The sequence below is a fragment of the Bufo bufo genome, chromosome 11 (genome assembly GCF_905171765.1).
Source record: "Bufo bufo chromosome 11, aBufBuf1.1, whole genome shotgun sequence".
Lineage (NCBI taxonomy): Eukaryota > Metazoa > Chordata > Amphibia > Anura > Bufonidae > Bufo > Bufo bufo.
The window spans coordinates 6,469,112-6,492,076 of NC_053399.1; the positions used below are offsets into that span (position 1 = coordinate 6,469,112).

Below are 22,965 nucleotides of genomic sequence, written 5' to 3' on the forward strand. Positions count from 1 at the left end.
GCTTGACCTCTACTTTCTATGGCCCTATAGCAGCTTCAGGGCATGTGGACCAGTGTGGCCATTTCTATTTTCATTAGTGGGCCCACCAGCAATCTAACATCTTTTGATGCCTGCCATGGAGAAGGACAAGGATCTCACAGGTTGTACACAACTTTTCAAGATGATAGTTCCCCAATGGGGCAATGAATGGGACATAGTCCAGCTCTGAGCAATGCTTTGATTAAGCCAGAAGTGAAATTTAAAGGGATTGTCCACCCCCATGATTTTTTTCCCCTTAAAACAGCTTGCAATAGTGTATAATAATATTAGAAGTAATACTTACCCTACCAATCCCCTGTGGCTCCTGTGCCGACACTTCCCTGGTCCTCTGCCGGTCTCTGTGATGACGAGTTGACACAACATGTGACTGTTTAGGCAATCATTGGTAGTGAACATGTCGACACCTCTGAGGTCACCATTGTAACCAGTGATTGGCTGCAGAGGCCAAATGTAGACTGCTGGGTTTTCCCGCAAGAATGAGGTTGCGGAATCCCTGGAGTGAATGAAGCTGAGGTGCCGCTCTATTCCACTCTATGGGACTGAAGAGAAGCTGAGTAGAGCGCTCACCTATGTCTGACAGTCCCATAGATATAACTGGATCTGCAATGCATGCATGACCCGCCTCTGCATTCACTCCGACACTTCATTCTTGTGATCGTTGGGGGTCCCAGCCTCAGACCTCCACTGATCAGATACTTCTCCTCTATCCTGTGGATAGGGGATAGGTTCTTATTTGTTCGGGATCATAAAAACTTGGCCAGCTTTCTTTCAAAAACAGCGCCACTCCTGTCCGTGTGTTACGTATGGCAGCTCAGCTCTACTGGAGTAAATGAGATGTAATACCACACCCAACCTGCGGACAGTTGTGGCGCTGTTCCTGGAAGACATCTGCCATGATTTTCTGATATGTACAGTAATAACTAGAACTGTAATAATAGAACATTCAGATCAGGGTAGAATAAATGAACTCATGATATACACCGTCACGCGGTGCTCCTGTGTGTGACAAACGCTCGATCCGACTTCTCCCGTTGAGACGGTTGAACGGTCAAAAGAGATCTTCTCATAAAAAGCTACCGCCACTGCAACAAGTGTGAATCATGGAGGAGCACTGAACGGGTGCCGGCCACTGTTCATGAAATCAGGAGGGCAAAATAGGCAAATGTCCTGCTGCCCCTCCTCCAGGGCAAAATTGGCAAATGTCCTGATGCTCCCACCATCTAATGGCCTTGGGAACTGCAGGAACCGCAAACCTCCAAAACCCAGAACCTCAGAGTCAGGACCTGTAGCATATATGAGCACTGTTATATGTGATTGGGGGGCTTTTTGGCCCCCTCAGGCACCAGGGGTCACATGCAACTGCTACTTCTGAACATGTATGGTGGTAATGTGTGACCACCAGCACTGGACACATTGGGTGGACACTCAGAGAGAACACCAGGGGGCGTTGTAACAATCATCTAACAGTGATTGAGCACTTTGTGAAATAATTCTAGTTGGAAAAAAAAGGTTGGTTTTTGTCTGATATAACCGAGATCTCATCCAGGGACGACTCTTTTAAGAACTTTTGAGAATTCAAAAGAAGTTCTTTTATTTATAAGTGTTTTTTAAAATCTCCTTTCTCCCCCTTTTTTCTACTTTAGGGCACTGGTTGCCTATACCGCATCTATAATAAAAGGTCTGAAAACCTACAGAAGAATAATGAGGTGGACCATGAAGAAAAATGAAGCCTTAAAGGCCACATGCTATTTTTAGGGTCTGTACGGCACGTCCGCCCCCCCACGTGAGTCCATTCTATAAGTTACTTCTTGCCCTTTAAGCATTTCCTGTTCTTTATAAAAGTAATGATTTTCTTTACCACAGGTGTCTAAGGTTACCATGGAAACCTGACAGCCCGCAGAAGGTCTCGGTGGATACATTTAACACACCTGATACTTAATGTTTCAATGTATCAAGTCTTCAGACCAAGTGATGGATTCTATAAGACATCATCCAGCAACACCTATGGCGTAGTGCCACATTTTAAGGGGGGGGGGAATTAATTGCAACACAAAGCTGGCATCACGGTACAGTATATACTTTTTATATCCAGAGATGCAAGTAAAATAAAAATAATCGATTTGACTTTACAGCGCCTTCTATGGCTGATAGCAGTAGTGCAACATTGTTTTGGTGTCCCAGTCATCTATTAGCCCTGGTTCTGATACATTTTGGAATTGAAGCTTTAAAACCCATAACCAGGATTTCAAGAAACGAGCACCTCATCACAGTTACACGGCCAAGATGTAGCGCGGCGAGCTGCGTACTACCGATGGATACCTGGTAATAATGGACAAAGCGACCTCCTAGCAGATCAGATGAGACCTCCAGAAGTTGAGACCTCCTCCATCATGTACACAATAAAGGGGCGCCATCCCCAGAGTCTTGGTTAGGGGCTGTCCCAAGATGAACACTTATCACCTTTCCACACAATAGGTTATGTGTCTGATCACTGGGGGTTCCAACACCAACCTCCACCATTCATGAGAGCAAGGTTCTGTGTGCCCTGCTTGAATTCCACGGCAGTTGACCATGCGTGCCTCCACTCCCCTGAAAAGCTATGGGATTGGCGAAGAAAGGAAAGTATAGCATTCAGCTATCTCCAGATCATGTCTCCACTATTATCTGGATAGGTGATAATGGTCTGATCTCTGGGGGCCCCACAACCAGGACTATCACCAATCACAAGAAGTGGGCGCCTTGCTTGAATGGGGTGACAGTTGAACATGTGCTCTTTCACTCCATTAAAAAGCTATGGGACTGGTGAAGAAAGCAAAGAACAGCACTTGGCTATCTTCGATTAGATCTTATCAAAAGTATCTGAAGACTGGGGACCCACCACTGGAACCCCCACCAATTGTAAGAAGAGCGTCCTTTGCTTGAATGTAGTGACAGTTGAGTATACGCGCTTCCACTCCATTAAAAAGCTATGGGACTGGTGAAGAAAGAAAAGTACAGCACTCGGTAAATCTCCAAAACCTATCTGAAGACTGGGGCCCCACCACTGGAACCCCCACAAATTGTAACAAGAGGGCCCCCTGCTTGAATGGAGTGGCAGTTGAGCATACACGCTTCCACCACATTCATGGTTAGGGGACTGCAAGGCAAATGCAGAGCTCAGCTAACATTGATGAGATCATATCATCTTGGAACAACCCTGTTAAGCTTTCCTTCCTCCAAGGCAAAGCCTGGTGGTGGTCAGGGACGGATTGGCCATAGACCTTACAGGGAAATTTCCTGGCCCTCCTCATGGCCGGCCAGTGGAAGTTTTTGGGGATGTATTTTGTGATGGACCGTGGTATTAGGCTCTGTTGGGGGTAGTATAATGTTCCACAATATGGTACTGTTGGCCCTGACTTCCATCAATTTGGACCCAACTACAAATCGGGGCCACTTTTAGTATTTTTTCCAGGGCCACTTTAAGTTCCCAGTCCACCCCTGGTGGTGGTCCTAGCCCTGTATCAAAATACCCTGGCCAAGACATTGTCGATTGTTGGCCTTGCACCTGAGGCATATGCCATGCTCCTCCCTTCCTAGTGGAGAGATGTCCATACATACGATACGCAACCACTTGCCGTTGAAACAAATGTTCCCATTTTGTACATCATGGAGGTTCCAAGGCTACACCTATGTGATCAAAACATCTTAAAAGTTTGGGAAACCCCGTTAAGGAATGAGAATTGTTACAGGGTATGTCACAAACATGTAATATATGTAATAAAGGAGAACAGATACCTTATTTCCTACCTGGGTGAAGAAAGGCTCATATATCTCCACACCTTTATCAGAGCCCTGGAGAAGGATCTCCTCGCCCCGTTTCCAGCTATACCGGACGGGTGGATTGGAGTTAGCAATGCAACGTAAGAAAACAGTTCTCTCATAGTAGAATTGCTCCTTGGCTTCTCCTATACTTTGATGTACGGTCACAATGGGATCATCCAAATCTGAAAATAAAATGGTACAAGAAGAAGATTATAGAAGATCCTTCAGATAAGCAAACACCTTCCCGTCTAGCAGAGCTGAGAATAAGCAAGGAGGGGACGCTGGCGTGATATAAATGGATGTTCCATAGGCCTCAGTGCCGAGCAGCGGAACGCGGGGACAATTTTAGTGTTTTCATACAGAACTCTTATTATCTGGTGGGCCGCTGGGGGGGCTTTGTAAAACGACAAGTGCTGGGTTGTAAGACATGTTGTGTGTCACTTAAAGTGGTATTGCCCTTTAGTTATCAGTTGTCCATTGGATAGGTGAAAAATGTAAGATTGTGGGGGTCTGACTCCTAGGATCACCAAGAATCACTAGAATGGCGATCTCAATCCCTGATTCTCCCAGGCCTCCATCAGTCCACGGTGACCCCCCTCAGATAGTGATTGGCTGATCAGCCTTCTCCAGCCATTTCCTGTGTGTTAAGGCGGGAGCAGGAAGTGCAGAGCAGCGGGGACCTGAGCAGCATCAGATCGGCAGTGGTGGGGGATCAGTGAAGGGGAGTAAAAGCTGCTTTTTACCCTATTCTGGCTATTTTTGAAACAAATTTCATCCCTGGAAAATTTAACCCTCTTATAAATGGCTGCTGGAAATTTTCATAAACCTTTTAATATTGCGGTCCCGTTTGCAGGACAGTTCTGGAAAAAATGGGACATTTGGGAAGTATTCTGGCTGCTATAGATATACCCAGGGTCAGCATCAGATGGCAGGGCACAGTGGGAACAAACACCCCCCTCCAGGTGACCTGTACCGAACCAGGGGCCACTGTGACATTCACCCATAGCATCTGACAATAGTCTTTAATAGGGTTGTCAGACAGCAGGACCCTTGTAATCATCTCATGTGTGGACTCTCTGAAAAGTCTCTATATCACCCTCCTCCACCACCTTTTGTTATTTCAATAGAAAATTTTTTTAAGAAAACCTACAGTACACTTATCCTGCAATCCTACACTTATCAAATATCCTGTGGGCTTATACAGGGTTAAACAGGCTTCTGTGGGGTTCGTAGAAACAGCATCAGGCCGGACCATGTCTCGTCTCTGGGATTCCAGCTCCACTCCATTGGCTGCACTGCAATACCACTCATGGACATGGGTGGCGCTGTTTTTGAAAGAGAACATGGTTTTCCTAATCCTGGAAATTCCCCTTTAATGAAATGCATAATTGACCAGTCCCATAGAAAATGTGATATCACAAGGATCGGAGCCAAATGGCAAACTCCTCTGTACTCCATCTGTATGCATCTGCTGTGGTCATGAGTCACGGTACAGGCTCATTACTATTCTCCATGTCTAAACTGAAGGCCGCAGCGCTAGCATTCAGATCGTTAGAAGGCCGCAGCCATATTATTCTTATGTCATTGTCATCTTGAATGGAATATAGTGGAGAATTGAGTAGAGATGGAGCAAAGCTGGAGCTGTCTTTTATTGTTTATTTTGTGCACTCTTAAAGGGGAAGTTTGATTTATTTTTTATATCTTTCCTGCTGCAGAACATCACAATTCACACCTCACCTGCTGAAGATCATAACACATACCTCAGGTGCTGCAGAACCTCATAACACATACCTCAGGTGCTGCAGAACCTCATAACGCATACCTCAGGTGCTGCAGAACCTCATAACACATACCTCAGGTGCTGCAGAACCTCATAACACATACCTCAGGTGCTGCAGAACCTCATAACACATACTGTACCTCAGGTGCTGCAGAACCTCATAACACATACCTCAGGTGCTGCAGAACCTCATAACACATACCTCAGGTGCTGCAGAACCTCATAACACATACCTCAGGTGCTACAGAACCTCATAACACATACCTCAGGTACTGCAGAACCTCATAATATATACCTCAGGTACTGCAGAACCTCATAACACATACCTCAGGTGCTGCAGAACCTCATAATATATACCTCAGGTGCTGCAGAACCTCATAACACATACCTCAGGTGCTGCAGAACCTCATAACACATACCTCAGGTGCTGCAGAACCTCATAACACATACCTCAGGTGCTGCAGAACCTCATAACACATACCTCAGGTGCTGCAGAATCTCATAACACATACCTCAGGTGCTGCAGAATCTCATAACACATACCTCAGGTGCTGCAGAACCTCATAACACATACCTCAGGTGCTGCAGAACCTCATAACACATACCTCAGGTGCTGCAGAACCTCATAACGCATACCTCAGGTGCTGCAGAACCTCATAACGCATACCTCAGGTGCTGCAGAACCTCATAACTCATACCTCAGGTGCTGCAGAACCTCATAACACATACCTCAGGTGCTGCAGAATCTCATAACACATACCTCAGGTGCTGCAGAACCTCATAACACATACCTCAGGTGCTGCAGAACCTCATAACACATACCTCAGGTGCTGCAGAACCTCATAACACATACCTCAGCTGCTGCAGAACCTCATAACACATACCTCAGGTGCTGCATAACCTCATAACGCATACCTCAGGTGCTGCAGAACCTCATAACGCATACCTCAGGTGCTGCAGAACCTCATAACACATACCTCAGGTGCTGCAGAACCTCATAACACATACCTCAGGTGCTGCAGAACCTCATAACACATACCTCAGGTGCTGCAGAATCTCATAACACATACCTCAGGTGCTGCAGAACCTCATAACACATACCTCAGGTGCTGCAGAACCTCATAACACATACCTCAGGTGCTGCAGAACCTCATAACACATACCTCAGCTGCTGCAGAACCTCATAACACATACCTCAGGTGCTGCATAACCTCATAACGCATACCTCAGGTGCTGCAGAACCTCATAACACATACCTCAGGTGCTGCAGAATCTCATAACACATACCTCAGGTGCTGCAGAACCTCATAACACATACCTCAGGTGCTGCAGAACCTCATAACGCATACCTCAGGTGCTGCAGAACCTCATAACACATACCTCAGCTGCTGCAGAACCTCATAACACATACCTCAGGTGCTGCATAACCTCATAACGCATACCTCAGGTGCTGCAGAATCTCATAACACATACCTCAGGTACTGCAGAACCTCATAACACATACCTCAGGTGCTGCAGAACCTCATAACACATACCTCAGGTGCTGCATAACCTCATAACACATACCTCAGGTGCTGCATAACCTCATAACACATACCTCAGGTGCTGCATAACCTCATAACACATACCTCAGGTACTGCAGAACCTCATAACACATACCTCAGGTGCTGCAGAACCTCATAACACATACCTCAGGTGCTGCAGAACCTCATAACACATACCTCAGGTGCTGCAGAACCTCATAACACATACCTCAGGTGCTGCAGAACCTCATAACACATACCTCAGGTGCTGCAGAACCTCATAACACATACCTCAGGTGCTGCAGAATCTCATAACACATACCTCAGGTACTGCAGAACCTCATAACACATACCTCAGGTGCTGCAGAACCTCATAACACATACCTCAGGTGCTGCAGAACCTCATAACACATACCTCAGGTGCTGCAGAACCTCATAACGCATACCTCAGGTGCTGCAGAACCTCATAACACACCTCAGTTACTACACTTATTTTTGTAAAGGGAGGGAAAGATTCATATAAATGTAAAGTGGTTTCAAGGTTTTAACCGTCAAACTATTGTCCTTCTATCTTCAAGGGAGAAACTACTTGTAACACTCCCTTCAATAAGACTACAGACCATCAGGTTTTCTTCAACTTGTTTGTGTTTTTTTTAAGAGGCTCGTAATCAAGTCATACATCTCTGGATATATTGAGTCAAGATGAAAAGTTAGGAAGGCACATCTGAGGTCCCTATTTAGTCTTCAAGGATGCATACTAAGCAAGGTTAAGTAACCTTTGAAGACTAAGCTCAAACCCAAAGTGCAGCCTTTAGAAAAAGAGTCCATCATGCACTAAAAGGAAGGTGCATGCGGGGTGGAACATTGACAGCGTGTCCAGCAGGAATGTTACGGTGATGGAAGTCAGGGTGGTGGGATGAAGAGCAGTAGGCTCTGCCAGATAATGGAAGCTAAGTGCATTGGTGTTTGTTTCTTTGTATCTGGTAATATACTCTTTGTATATCTAGTATGTATCCTTTGATATCCTTTGAACTTGTCTTTGCATCTTGTATATTGATAAATCTTTTAATTAGATTGTTTTATATTTAGTATTCTTTGTTTTTGTCACTTTAAGTAAAACTACATTAGTTCACTTATTGATTGTGTCAACCTACTTATTCCCCCAATCCTTGAATCCAATGTCAAACATTTGGTGTCAGAAGTGGGATACTAGAATAAATGGGTGAAATGTGTGAAGAGAGCGGCAAAATGGACAATAATAGGACATATAATTTGCAGAAGGATCTCACAGATGCAGACAGCACAAGGGTAACATGTGTGTGCTGTCCGCATCCGTATGTCTGTTCCACAAATTATAGAAACATGTCCTTCTCTGGGCCACAAAATGCAGACCACGGACCCACTGAAGTCTATGGGTCCGCGAAAAGCACACGGACGGTATCTGCATTTTGTGGATCTGAAATTTGTGGACCGCATAATGGATACAGTTGTGTGAATGTAGCCTTAAATGTAGGGAATGTCTTGATTGTTTATAAATTCTGCACTTTTTTGTAATTTTGCTTTTCCCCGGAAGCTCCAGTGCCTGTTTTTTATTTGTCCAAGGAAAGGTAGCTGAGTTTCCTGAAAAGTTAATGATTTGTAACTTGGCCCTTGTCTGTCACATGGGCCGATGAAGACAGAGAAAAAAAGGGACTGATAAACCACTGGAGTGGGGGGAAAAGAGTCCTCTGCGGAGTTTATTCTTTGGCTAACCAGAGAAATAGGCGGTTGGTGATGAGCGGCACAATATTCCGCCTGTCATGTGCTTTGGTGCTGTAACAGCGGCTGCTGTGTGCCGCTGTTCCCCTGCTTACCGCCGCGGTCCCGGGCACCATGTTCAGCGGTGATCTGCGGCCGGTGCTTCCCATTCAGCCCTGCAGTCCTGGGCTCTGTCTGTGTGGGTGTTGTTGTTCTGGGATCCGCTCCACAGTTTGCTCTCAGCCCAGGACACAGCATGCTTGCTGTTTGTTTCCTGCAGCACTTCCTTTAGGGCCGGCGTGCGTCACTTCCTGGGCTTTATGGGTTAGGTCATGTAACCTCGCTGACCTATCCTAGCCCTCCTGTGCATATATAAGTGGCTCAGCCCCCTTCCCAGATGCCTCAGTGTCGAGGTCCTTGTGTCCTGCTAAGGTTCCTGACCCGTATCTGTATTCCTGGACTCTGCTACCTGTTAAATCCCTATCTCCTTGCCTTGACTCTCCTGTTGCCGACCCGGATTGCCTGACCTGTACCTGTGCCTCCTGCCCTGACCTTTTGCCTGTCTGACTACGCCTCTGCCCCATCCTTTGGTCCTGCACCTCTGGTACCTTTCTCAGGTACCTCCTGGTCCGCCTGGACCAGCTGTCTCGTGGACCTATCCTCCTCAAGAGGTAGCGACCTTGTGTTTTCCTCGGGGAAAGTCTATCCCTAACATCAGAGGTACTGTGAAGATCCAGGGGTTCACTTAGACAACGCCCTTAGAGAAGGTAGGACACGTGGCACAGTGGGTTCACACCCCCTGGTTCGTGGCAGGTGCACCATGAATAAACTATTTTCATCCAACTCATTGATCGAGGGGTGGGCTCAGAGAATGCTTTGGTGGATTGTAAGTAAAGGCCCCTTTACAAGGGCCAATTTTGCAGGTGATTGTCAGGAAGGAACTGTTCCTTCCCAACAAGCGCCTTCTTAGCAATGGAGTAAAACACTGTTGTTACGTGCAGCGATCTCCTCCACAGTATAGGTAGGAGCGATTGCTAATGCCATTGCTCGTCCCCATACAAACTCGTTGCTTGCCGACAGCAGATGCTGTTTACACAGAACAATCCGCTGCCGGCAAACAACGATTTTTACCCAAAATGCTCATTCATTGGGTAAACTTTTACACTGCCAGATAATTGCTAATCATAATGAGCGTTCCGCTGAGCCCTTGTTAACGATCATCTGCCGAGAATCGGTCCTTGTAAAGGGCCCTTAAGAGTTTAGTTTCATGGTTTCAGCACTCCGATCAACTTTCGGCTACCTTCAGATGTAAACCAGGAATTAACGGCGGTCAGCATAGTCTTGTAGTAAACCCACCTGACGATAAAGAGAGTCCTTACTGACTCATTATGGATACCGAGCAAGGTTGTGTCGTGAAGAAAGGTTTATTTGAGCGATTCTTCATTGGTTGCGATGCTCTAGTTTAACAATGTTCTGCACATCACATACCCCAAAAGTAGGGTGTGCAGGGCGAGACGTCAACAGCCTATCCAGCAGGAATACTACTCCCATCAGAGTGGACCTCTGGGTGATGTGATATAGAACAGCCTGCTAAAGGGTATTGGACATTTGTTTCTTTGTATCTTGTTAGTATATTCAATGTTTATCTAGTTTATAATATTTGATACACTGTCTTTTGATTTGACTTTTTGTATCTTGTATGTTGATGCATCTTTTGATGATATATTATGATATCTTGTATGTTTTTGTCCTTTCAGCCTAAACTGTATTATTTCACTTACTGATTGTGTCATGTGCATTTTTTCTTGTAGCCCTTGAATCCACAGCAAAAAGAGGTTCTGCAGCATCAGGAGTTTCTATCATATCAAATAATGCTTCTCAACTGTAAATTCTAAAGAATATTAGACACCAGTAAAGAGGACCAGGACCAGGACCTTGTGCTTTTATGTGATCATCACACTCCTTGGTGACCACTATTCAAATCATGCACACTAGGGGAATCATTAACCCGATATATGATGTGAATATTACAGATGACACAGAATTCGAGTGACCCCCTGAATCCTCACACTACGTGAACTTTACAATTGTGCAGCACTGAGACTACCTTACCTTCCATTATCCTAATAATATCCGGAAAAGGCCAAAAATAGAGACAAGGTGCTTGTGCTCCAGGAATTTATAGAAAGGTTATGAATATTTGCAAAGCCCTGTTCCCTGGCAGAGGAGAGAACAGACAGCTGCAGCCTCCCTTGGATCGAATGTGCGCCAATGCATCTGGTCTTTAAAGAGCAAATAAAGTATGCATACATTTCATTACAAGTTCTACGGCTATATTGGAAGCGACCACCGGTTCAATCTCAAAAATTACAAAGGTTGCTAGCACCGAGGAAATCCATCTGAGACGCATTGTGTATTGCAGTTATTATCAGGTGCTTTTTTTTTTTTAATTCATTTGTTTTATATTAGTGAACTTTGATTCATTCATTCAATTTAATTAACTAGTATCTTGACCTACAGTATCAAATCCTTGTCTGAACATTCATTCTCTTCATTTCATTCATTTATTCATTCTTCATCCTCCTTTTTCCTCACTGCACATTCTATAAGTGAATTATTGATGGGATCTACAATATAATATGAAATAGATTGCTGAACCAAATCATTCATTCTTCACTTTTCTTTATTTCATTTCTTAAAGGGGTTCTCCCATGACTAATGTAAACAAAGAAAATCAGACATCATCTAGTAAATGACAATCTCTTTCCAACAGATCTAGAACCAGCCCTGTACCTCACATGGATCCTGCGATCTCCCCAGTCATTGCTCTGCTACATTTATATCATGCTCAGGGGGCTTGTCTTTTCTGCTTCAGCTAAGTGGGCGTGTCTCACCTCTCCCTATCAGAGCTCAGGAGGCGTGTCTCACCTCTCCCTATCAGAGCTCAGGAGGCGGGTCTCACCTCTCCCTATAAGAGCTCAGGAGGCGTGTCTCAGCTCTCCCTATAAAGAGCTCAGGAGGCGTGTCTCAGCTCTCCTTATCAGAGCTCAGGAGGCGTGTCTCAGCTCTCCCTATCAGAGCTCAGGAGGCGTGTCTCAGCTCTCCTTATTAGAGCTCAGGAGGCAGTTGAAGGATGAAACTGAGCATGTGCAACCAACTCAGTGGACAGGTCAAAGAAATAAGAAAAAAACAAACAGCAGGTGGTGCTATACAGATACATTTTATTGAATAACTCACTGGCTATGCTAAATTTTTAATTACATGCAATTACAAAAATATTCAGAATTTGAAATTGTAGAATATTTTTTCGTGGGACAACCCCTTTAAAGAATTCCCTAATTTATTCATTTAATGAACTAATACTTGGACCTTCAGTACAAAGTCAACTCTTTCATTCCTTTTCTCTGATTCAGTCATTCATTCATCAATCATTCTTGAATGCTAAATATACTCATTTGAAAAAATACAAGAGTTACAATAGAATATCATGAAAATGTCCTATCTGCAAAAATACATTTTTGAAGTAAGTTGCTCATTCATTTTCTGTAATTTATTATTTTTTTCCTCTATATATTCATTCATTCTCCAAGAGTGTAAATCCATGAGAAGCTACTGCTGGCTTGAGCAATAGAAACATATTAAGATGTCCTTGTAGAACGATCTTTATTTCCTATTTTTCATTAAAATAACATTCATTCGTTCATCCATTAACCCTTTTAATCTACAGGTACCAATTTTATAACTGTACAATTAGCATTAGTTATAATATCTTTAAACTGTCAATCTACTATATTGAATTCGTCCATGAATCCTTATCTATTAGATGACTGAGCTGAGTCCTTCATTCATCTTTCATCATTCTTCAGCCTTTTATAATATGTAATAATTTTGTAAATGTACCATTGACTAGTAATACAATGGAATACCTTGGAAATGTCCTTGTGCTATCTGGAAGACTACTGAGCCAAGTAATTCCTTAGCGTTCTTCATTGCATTCATTTGCTAATTAATTTGTAAATGTATTTATTATTCAAGATTTGCTAAAGAGGCTTTCATGGATTTTCATATTGATGGCCTATCTTCAGAATTGGTCCATTGGCAGGGGGTCCGACTCCCAGCCCCCCCGCTGATCCACTGTATAAAGATGCTGCAGCGTTCTGGTGAGTACCACTCTCTCCTTGCAGCCTACCAAGCACAGCGCCGTACGTTGTATAGTGGCCGTACTTGGCATTGCAGCTCAGCCTCATTCACTTAAGTGTAACTGAGCTGCGCCTACGCCATGTGACCAGTGATGCCACAGGCGTAGGAAGAGACTATGGCGCTCAAGGTTAGCTGATCGGCAGGAGTGCTGGGAGTCAGACCGCTGCCGATCTAATATTGATGACCTACAGTATCCTGAAGATAGGCCATCAATATCAAAATCCCAGGGACCCCCCTTTATACAGGAAAGCTGCAGGAACCCAGGGATCCCACAATCATAAGACTTCCAGTTCCTCTGCTCCAGGCAAGTAGCTGCATTTTCCTTTTTGCCTGGAGTTTTACATGAAATGCACCTTGATAACCACCTTGGTAAAGCTCGGGCTCCATGGTGGCATTTGGTGAGTTGTGATAAAATCAAGGCATTGCCACAACTCACATGAGAACTTAATGGTTCTCTCGAGGGGAAAAACACAAGTGTCTGGTGGTGAGAATCGCAATCTTCTTATCTGATTATCTAACGTCATGTGGAATAGTCTATCTCCTTCTATACATCTTGCAGGATACGGACATCAAGATGATGGGATGTTCATCATCATGTATAAAACCTTTGGGCAGATTACTGGAAGAAGTGAAGACATTCCTGTAAGAATCCTCCAAGACGTGATCTCAGGAGTTGTCACATCAGAGAACATGGAGCTTATATCTTTCTTGCTTTGATTTCCAGCATTTAATTAAATGTATTGACCTATGATGTGGCCTTTCTCCTACGACACCTCGCCCACCCATCCAACTGAATAGGAAGTTTAGGCTTGATGTTTGGTTTAAAAGGCAACTAATAGATGATATTGGATCATGGTGGTCTGACTGCTGAGACCCCCTGCAATCTGGAGAACTTGGGGGTCCCTGAGTCTCCCCTCTGAATTGAATGGTGGTGTCCATGCCGGTCCACCGCTCTGTTCACTTCTACAGGACTGACAATGACAGCGCCGTGTGTGTTCCATAGAAGTCAATAGAGTGGTGAACAGACACACAATCGTTCCATTCCATTCTCCAAATTACAGGGGGTCCCTGCTGTAAGACATCTACAATCTATTGTTATGGACAACCAGCTGGTTTGATTTTGGGCTAGACCTAGGGGCATTATGCTGGAAGTCCTCTGGTATTCACCCTTTAACCCCTATACTAGGATCTGGACTTCACTGCAGGGCAGCTTCCAGGCCACTACCACTTAGAGTACTCCCGGTGTGGCTGGTTACTCACCCATGGGGGTCAGACACCGATGTGAAGCACCAAGGGATCAGGCAATTCTCATAGTCAGGAAACAGGCTCATGTCAGGGCTGGCAGAATTTGTGCAAATCAGTGCGGTAACATGCAGTAGTTGGCATCGGAGTGTCGGTAAATAGACAGAGGTCAGCACACGGGCAGACAAATGGAACAGGAGACCTTCATTTGGAACTAACAAGCTAAATAACCTAAAACTCAGGTACCCTCCCACTGGTGAAGTTGTATTATGTTCCCTAAGGCAGCCATAGTTTAGTGAGGAATTAGGGTGGCCATTTAAGAACCCTACAAGCGGGGAGAACAGAATGGACGGCGAAGCATCGGCTGCAGGAGAAGAACGAGACAGGTGGCCGGATGAGGAGGAACCGTGGGTCCAAGCTGCTGGGCAGTATGGAGAGGCGACACCTGTGCCCACCTAGGAGAGCGAGACAGTGGTGGGCACATCTATCACCTACTAGAAGTTTTTGGAGTACTTTTTGTTTCTTAAAGTTACAGATTTGGGCTAATTGTGCAGAATCACAACCCGGGTTACACCGGCTTCACTGGAATACCTTTATCAATGACTTTTTACAGTTTCCAAGGTAACGCAGCGGTAGCATTCTCTGTGTGCCATAGAAATAGAAGACGGTGAATGTTTAATAGGATAGTAATGTGCTGCGGCTGCATTGTTTAAGGTGAAGATCCTTCACTAGGTATAGATGGATATAAAGAAGAGGATCGGCTGACCGCCTCTTACAACCGCTCCATGGTTATAACCTGCCTTCTCCACGACTCAGACTTTTCCAGGTTCCCGATCTGAGGTCGCCTTGTGTTTCCAGCTCCTCCATTTAGAGATCTCCTTCATGTTAGTAATCAGTTAATGGATTTTTCTTTTTTTTTTTTGCTCTTTGATCTCTAATAAAATCCAGAAATTAGTTCATTTGGTTTTATAGTTTGGTCAGCAAGGTGGCGAGAAAAACACAGCATAATCTCAGCATTTTATTATTGCATTGATTTTGGCACGTAACCGTTTCAGCATTTTTCAGATTTAAAGTCGGAGTTCTACTTCTGGCTTGCAACTAATAATTGTACTGCAGAGCCAGACTGGTAATCTAAAGGCAGGGGATGATATCAATGGAGAGGGGATACTGGCTGACAGGATATGGCGGCGCTGTAGTAAGATGCATCCAAAGATATCAAGAGAAGCTTCCTGAAGTGATCTGTATAGAAGTATTATTTGTGTAAACAGTGGTAGTATTATTTGGGTGGCATATGATGCTATGTGTTGACCAAACAATAGCAGTATTATTTGGACATTGTATGGCAGTATTATTTTAACAAACAATAGTAGTATTATTTGGCACTATGTGACACTATGAGTTGAGAAAACAATGGCAGTATAATTTGGGTACTGTATAGCAGTATTTTTGAGCAAACAATAGTAATATTTTTGCACTATATAGCATTATAGTTTGATAAAACAATGGTAGTATCAATTGGGCACAGTATGGCTGTAATATCTTAGCAAACAATGATAGCATTATTCTAACACTGTATTGCAGTATTACTTGGGAATACAATGGTAGTATTATATGGGTATTAGTTGAGCAAACAATGAAAGTATATTTTGGGCATGTCATGGCAGTATTATTTGGGCTCTACACAGTATGTCTGTATGTAAGAAAAATTCATACATTATCAAAAAACAAATCATGGATCTCCGCACAATATGGGATCCCAATAAGGGATATTCTGACTTCAAAACATTGATGGCTCAGACTTATCCTTAGGATAGTTAATCAATATCAATTTGGTTGGGGTCCCACTCTCAGCACCCCCTGGTCATCTGTTTGATGGAGCCGTGGAGATGTTTGATGGAGCTGTGGGAATGTGTGATGGAGCAGTGGTGATGTGTGATGGAGTGGTGGAGATGTCAGATGGAACTGTAAAAATGTTTGATGGAGCCATGGAGATGTGTGAAGGAGCTGTGGAGATGTTTGATGGAACTATGGAGATGTGTGATGGAGCAGTAGAGATGTGTAATGAGTGTGTAAATGTCTAATGGTGCCGTGGAGATGTGTGATGGAGCAGGGAAGATGTGTGATGAAGCTGTGGAGATGTTTGATGGAGCCGTGGAGATGTTTGATCAAGCTGTGGAGATGTTTGATGGAATTGTGTAGATGCGTGATGGAGCCGTGGAGATGTGTAATGGAACAGTGGAGATGTGTGATGGAACTGCGGAGATGTTTGTTGGAGCCATGGAGATGTGTGATGGAGCTGTGGAGATGTTTGATGGAGCTATGGAGATGTGTGATGGAGCTGTGGAGATGTTTGATGGAACTGTGGAAACTCATCAGTCCTCAGGTAAATGTGCTATAGTTCTGCACTCCTGGTGGCAAACTCAAACTGGTTCACTGGAGTAGCGAAGAATATATTGGTTTCCAAAGGTCCAGCAGTAGTCAACCCAATTTGGAGCTGACCTTGGAGCCGATCATTTGCCACTAGACTCCATTTCGTATGGATTGATAGCAATGTTTATGATACACATAGATGGTAGGCCCAGAAGTCATCTTCTCTGGTGGTCTCCAGGAACCCCAGTCTGATACTACTGGTTGGGCTTGTTCTATCACAGCCTACAAGCTTTACTATGTCACTTGATTATTTCTGAGGAGTTGCATTGCCGTGTCTACAATGAGCTGATGTCCTTTGGTCGGTAAATGTAGACCCCCATTTATTTATTACACTTGCACGCCAGACCTGCAGTCACTGATTCCTTATGATGAAGGGTGCTCGAGGGTTATCAGCCCAGGCATGTATCAATGTAGACATGATCAGGCCCTTGCAGTTTGTTCCTTTTCTTAATTAAAAAGCTTTTGCCTCAGAAAACCTTAATTAAATGTTCTCCTGGTCAATATTTCCTTGACAGCTATTCCAGAAGCCTTTATTTGGCCATGATTGCTTTGTAGATAAACCTATGATGAAGCAATTACACTTCTGGGGGACGCCCCTCGGCGGCATTGTCTAACTATCCGTTCTCCAGTATATGAACGTAAGTACATTAGACAAGCATTTAAAAAGCATTTTCTCCTCAAATAGAAGCTCCGACCTCAAGCGTGGAGACTTTTTATGCTCCGTGTTCCTGAGTCATCATGGTTTCCCACGTTAGAGACATTGTAATGGTTATTGTGGCTGTCAGGGTGACTTCAACTAGCCCAAAATTATACACCCTGCCACCAACAACGCCCTCTTTCCTGCTCCTATGCAAGTATTAGGCCTCATTCGGCCATCCCAATGTTAGTATCCATATTACCACTCCAAGTCCGGAGCCCAAACTCAGGTCTTATAACTCAAGCTATCAACATAACTAACCCCTAACCCTAATCTTCTATTAGACCAGACCAGGGACAGACATCTGTATAAGGCCTTAGACAGTAATATTGCTAAATGTTGGGGGTCTACATTAAAGATCTTGTCCAGGATGAAAAAAACATGGCTAATTTCATCCCAAAACAGCACCACACCTGTCTACAGGTTGAGTGTTTTACCTCTTCAACAGGGCTTAGCTTCAATACCAGACAAAAACCGTTGACAGTTGGGGAAGAAAGCAACCACGTTTTTCTAATCATGGACAATCCCTTTAAGACTGCAACACCTGGAATACTGAATGCATGCTATTTCATGTTGTATCTACGACTGTTATGAAATCCTTAGTGGATCCAATGGAAGGCAAAATCCACCACTGAAGGTCATAGACCAGTTCCCCATAAGTCTGCCATACATTCAATATACTGTAGGTATCAGCCAAGAATTATGACCCTATTCTCTCAGCTCGGCAGTCATTCTCAATGGGGTGAAAGGAATAACATGCTGTTGGCCGCTCTTGCCATATCTACCTACAAGAACCACAGTGTGGACATGACAGATTCTTCACTCTTCATATTAAATATTACAGCTTCCCTAGAAACCTGTAGAGCCGCTATGTGAGGATATAGCTCCTCGTGGGCCGGCAGTTGCCTTCCTCACAGACACACAGGGAATACCCTGCTTCAATAATAACCAACAGATGTAGTGACCTCGACTACAGTGCCTATACACAGCTCCCCCCGAACGCTTATCTGACAAAAAGTGGTGTCTTTCTACCCGAAAACATACATGCTTGGTTTGTAAAAATAAAAAATGTAAAAAAGTGCAATATATTGAAAGAGGATTGGTTGAGACTGCTTTTTTTTTTTTTTTTTAGCTATTTCCTGTGCGTCCTGTAGGGTCTGGAGCAGGAAGTGGAGAGCACAATTCTTTTTTTTTTTTTTTTACAATTTTTTTTTTTTTGTTTATTTTTACCCATCCTGACCTTTTAAAAAGAATGTTGGTCCCTAGGATAATTCCTTTAATAGCAACATTTTGCTCTGATCCTTCGCCACTGTTGTCTCATTCCTTAAAACTTCTTGTGCAAAAAATAGGCAACACACAAAAGCATCAAAAAAGGCACCAAGGGGGTCATTTATTATACTTAAATATGTCTACATTAGGCGCATTTCAGGCGCAGATGGCGGCGCAAATAAACGCTGATGTCAGGTCTAAAATTGTGGGTGTGCGCGGGCGGGGAAGGACATGGGTCGGGAGGCCCATGTCATTTACCATTTTCTACGCCTGTTTTAGGCGTAGAAAAAAGGTCTAAATGTAAGACAGCAAGGAATATGACACTTAAAACTGGCGCTGATGCGCCGAAGTTATGGAGAGGCTGGCACCTCTTCATAACATCGTAGGATCCTCCGCCAGCTTAGGGCTTTATTAAGACCTGTGCCCCAAAATTCATTATTCATCCTGAGCCACTGTGATAAATTTGGTGCATCTAGTCTACTTCTAAATTTCAATTATTGATAAATCTGCCGCGGTGAATCCATTGTGCGGTACGTTCATGTGACCACGCCATCCAATCACTGACATGTCACAATGGAGAGTGATTGCATTGCTGCTGTAACTGGACAACGTAGTCGTAGTCGCAGAAAGTTAGCGGAGTTTTGATTCTTTATAGTATGTTTTCAGATGTTGCTTATTTGAAGAATTTGCCCGACTCCCTAATACGGAGAGTAGGGTCGATAAGTAGCTGTTTTTACTCCACGTTCTGCAGGTCCGGAATACCGGGCACCGTTTCATGATTTCATAGATTTAGGTTCAGGCCTGGCAGAATTTTGCTGTGCAGTAAATATTAATCTGGGGATGAGATTTCCTTTGGGTGACACTGCAGACAAAAGAAATTTCTCTTTATGAAAGGTTTTCATTTTTCTTTTGAAAATATGGACCTTTCTAGTTTTTCTTTCACATCACAGAAGAAGCTTTCAAAATCCGAGCTTAAAATGATCCCTTATTTTGATGCAGGCATAAAAGGCTTATTAATGCAATATCTTTCATGCAGGAAGGGTATTGTTAGGTGGGAGAGGGGAGCCTGAAGAAAACACTGCGGTGGGGCATGGGCGCATAACAAGGGGAGATGGGCAGGTCTCGAAGGTGATTAGGAAGTGTGAGGAACAGAGAAGGCATTGCGTCTTGAATATTTCAAGTGGTTCAATTTGCATGAATCTCTTACAATCTGAATATGTGCAAGAAATAAACAGCCTGGCCTGGCCGTACTGAAGGGCCATTCCATTTTGGACTATACCTATTTTTTTTTAGATCCCCTGAAAATCAGCTTATCATAGACTGTCCGACTGCAGAGATCGCTAGTGATCGCTGTGATCGAGCCTGGCAAGAAGTGTGCACCTTCCCAGCAGCGCCATCGCAGATCAAATCAAGTATTACATGTTGCAAGGGATTGCTCTCTCAAGCAGGGCGGCGGTGACAGATTCTCTTGCAGACCAGAGGGTTAAAGTCCAAATGATGCTTTATTTTTCATGACACTATGGAAATACAGGCAAACCACAATTATAGCTCACTGGGTAAGCCCTCAAGCACACGACTGTATGGCTTTTTCAGTATTTTGCGGTCCGCAAAAAACTGATCCGCAAAAAATACGGATGATGTCCGTGTGCATTCTGTGTTTTGTGGAACAGAACAGCTGGCCCCTGATAGAACAGTACTATCCTTGTCCGTTATGCGCACAATAATAGGACATGTTCTATCTTTGAACGGAGCGGAAATACGGAAACGGAAGGCATACGGTGCCTTCTGTTTTTTTTTTGCAAATCCATTGAAATGAACGCAAAAAAGTGTGCAAGAGGTCTAAGGTGAAGGTCCAGCACAAAAAAAAAAACATAAACCAAACCAAAATAAACACCTGCCCGTCTGGGCTCTGGCTAATACAGTGAAGATCCTAGCTCACCTATTGAACACAGGTCACACAGAGAATTCGGCTTCTCTAGCCAGCAGGGCAGCCATCTTCCCAGACTTTCTCCAGGCATTCCTCTCCCCAGACTGACAGCCTGGACTGTGCTTTATTGTCCCTTAACAATCCCAGCTGGCTTAAGCTGGGGATCCTCAGGCTAGGGGAAAACCTGCCCCGGAATGGGGTGGACTGGGGAGGTCCCTTTACCAAGCCTATCTTTCCCAGTCCAATAAAATCCAGCCCATAAACTTAACAAAGCTGTCTCAGTAACCTACACATTGCTGAGACCATTTTAACTTCATTTACCTCACCCAGTTGAGGAACCTGAGTGGGACTTTACCATACACATTTCTGTTCACCTTACTATAATGTTCACCAAAGACCTGTTTGCACTTTCCGTGTAGTGGAGTGGGCATTGTGTCCATGATCAGAGACAACTCCGATCACAGACGTTTAACCCCTCATATGGCATTGTCTATTGCGACTATACCATCTCAGTGATCATTTGAAGAGAGGGAGCTCTCTCCAATGCCCATATGCCTCACGATGAGACTGCAGGAGCTGTTCAGTTGCTACAGCAGCCTTTAAAAGACTCCCAGGCCTGCCATAGCAAAGTTTTTATTGAGCCCTGTCTCAGTCAGGGTAGGTCATCAATATCGGAACGGTGAGGGGTTCAAGGGGGAGCTGGAGGCAGACACTTTGTAGGTTCTGGTGAAGCTGTAATGAGAGCTGAGCTGCAGTACCCGACACGGCCACTACACAGTGTATGGAGTTTTCTTCCTCCAGCTCCACCTCCAGCCCCTCCCAGTTGAATATGGATGACAGGAATATGCAACGTAAAAGGTAATTTTAAAAAAATCACTTTTTGGAATGTGGTATTCAAAAAAGTTTTTAATTTTATTTTTTTTGCTGTGGACAAGGTTTTAAAAGGTTTAAAACCCCCATTAATGTGACTGCCTGTTGCCATCCTAGCATAAAAGACAACCACTCAGAGATCCTTTCCCAACCTGAAGCTCCAAAATAGTACAAACTAGTGAGTTAAAATCGCAGAATGTGTCTGCAGAAAGTGCGCTTTTATCATAATAGCGGAAAATGCTTGGGTCAGACTGTAGCGATGCTTAATACTGTATGATAATTTATTTTCTTCCACCTAAAATGAATGTGTTCAAGCATTGAAAAGAGACTTGATTGCTTCATTCAGACACGGATCCAAAATACTTCTGGAAATGATGTATATTTATCTCTCACATCAGACTGCCATCTAAATATAGCGGCCTCTGTTCTTTTCCCGGGGCCTTCACTATGGAAATAGAATAGAAATGCAAACCTTCCACTCATTAGTATTTTTGTTGCTTTTTTTTTTTAAATACCAAGAAGTCGGCTTGGATTGTTTACATGAGGTCTGCGTATGCGAGGCTGTCATTTACATACAAAATTCACATGTCTATTATGTAACACCCGATCATCATCGTTACATTGTTTCGAGAAAAACCCTTTGATGGGGAATTGATGAAACTAGATCCGTCAGGAGGAATGCAAATTATTGTTTTAGGAAATGTTTGTGCGAATGTTTCAATTACCGCACCTCAAATTACACGGGGGAATTCAGTGAAGTGAAATAAAATTAACGTGTACATTTATGGCGCCCAATTAAGTTTACATTAGGCGATTTTTTATTTTTTTTTCAAATAAGGAAATTTGAAGCCGAAGAAATTCAAATACAGTATACTAAAGCAAGACGGGATCCAAGATGGAAAGTACTGTAGAAGACAAGGACAATGGTTCGGTTTCCTGTCCTAGTCAAGGCAGAGAGACCTAATGGTACCTCCTCCGGCACCCAAGACGGAGCCCGCTTCCCCCATAGTACACTCCTTTCATGAAGTACTAAAGAGCTGATTTGTATAATACATTCAGAAAGACTGGACAATGCATTGTTCTTAAAGTGATCCCCTGCGGTATATCTAAAAATCTATTTAAAGTGATTGTTCATTAGGAAACTCAAAGATTGTATAAAGGTTAATATCTACAGGAGATGATGACCTGAGATTTATTTCCCCCAGATCTTGCACCTTGGCTACTTTTTAGTTTAGCTCCTTTAGGGCGGTGATCTGTGACTACAGCTCAGCTACAAGGTCTATAGGAAGCCTGAGGTAGTCTGAGACACGCCCCTGTCTCATCATTGGTTCACACTGCTGCTCTCTTTTTCCTGATTGGCTGCAGCTTATCGCCTTCTCACCGGGAAGTCAGTGCCTGGGGAGAGGATTTCTATCACAGGAGGAACAGAAGAGTATAAAGTCCAGAAAAG

At 43.8% G+C, this 22,965-nt stretch overlaps 1 protein-coding gene across 2 annotated transcripts in view; it reads right to left on the reverse strand.

Moving 5' to 3' along the window:
* The window catches only part of MDGA2 (MAM domain containing glycosylphosphatidylinositol anchor 2), a 427,922-nt gene that overhangs the window by 165,948 nt on the left and 239,009 nt on the right, over positions 1 to 22,965 (reverse strand). The window contains exon 4 of one of the 2 annotated variants that reach the window (XM_040412379.1): positions 3,826 to 4,022. In XM_040412379.1, the coding sequence (XP_040268313.1) occupies positions 3,826 to 4,022 (197 nt within the window). Of the gene's footprint in view, positions 1 to 3,813; positions 4,023 to 22,965 lie in introns of both variants that reach the window. The other variant, XM_040412378.1, reaches the window with a different exon arrangement.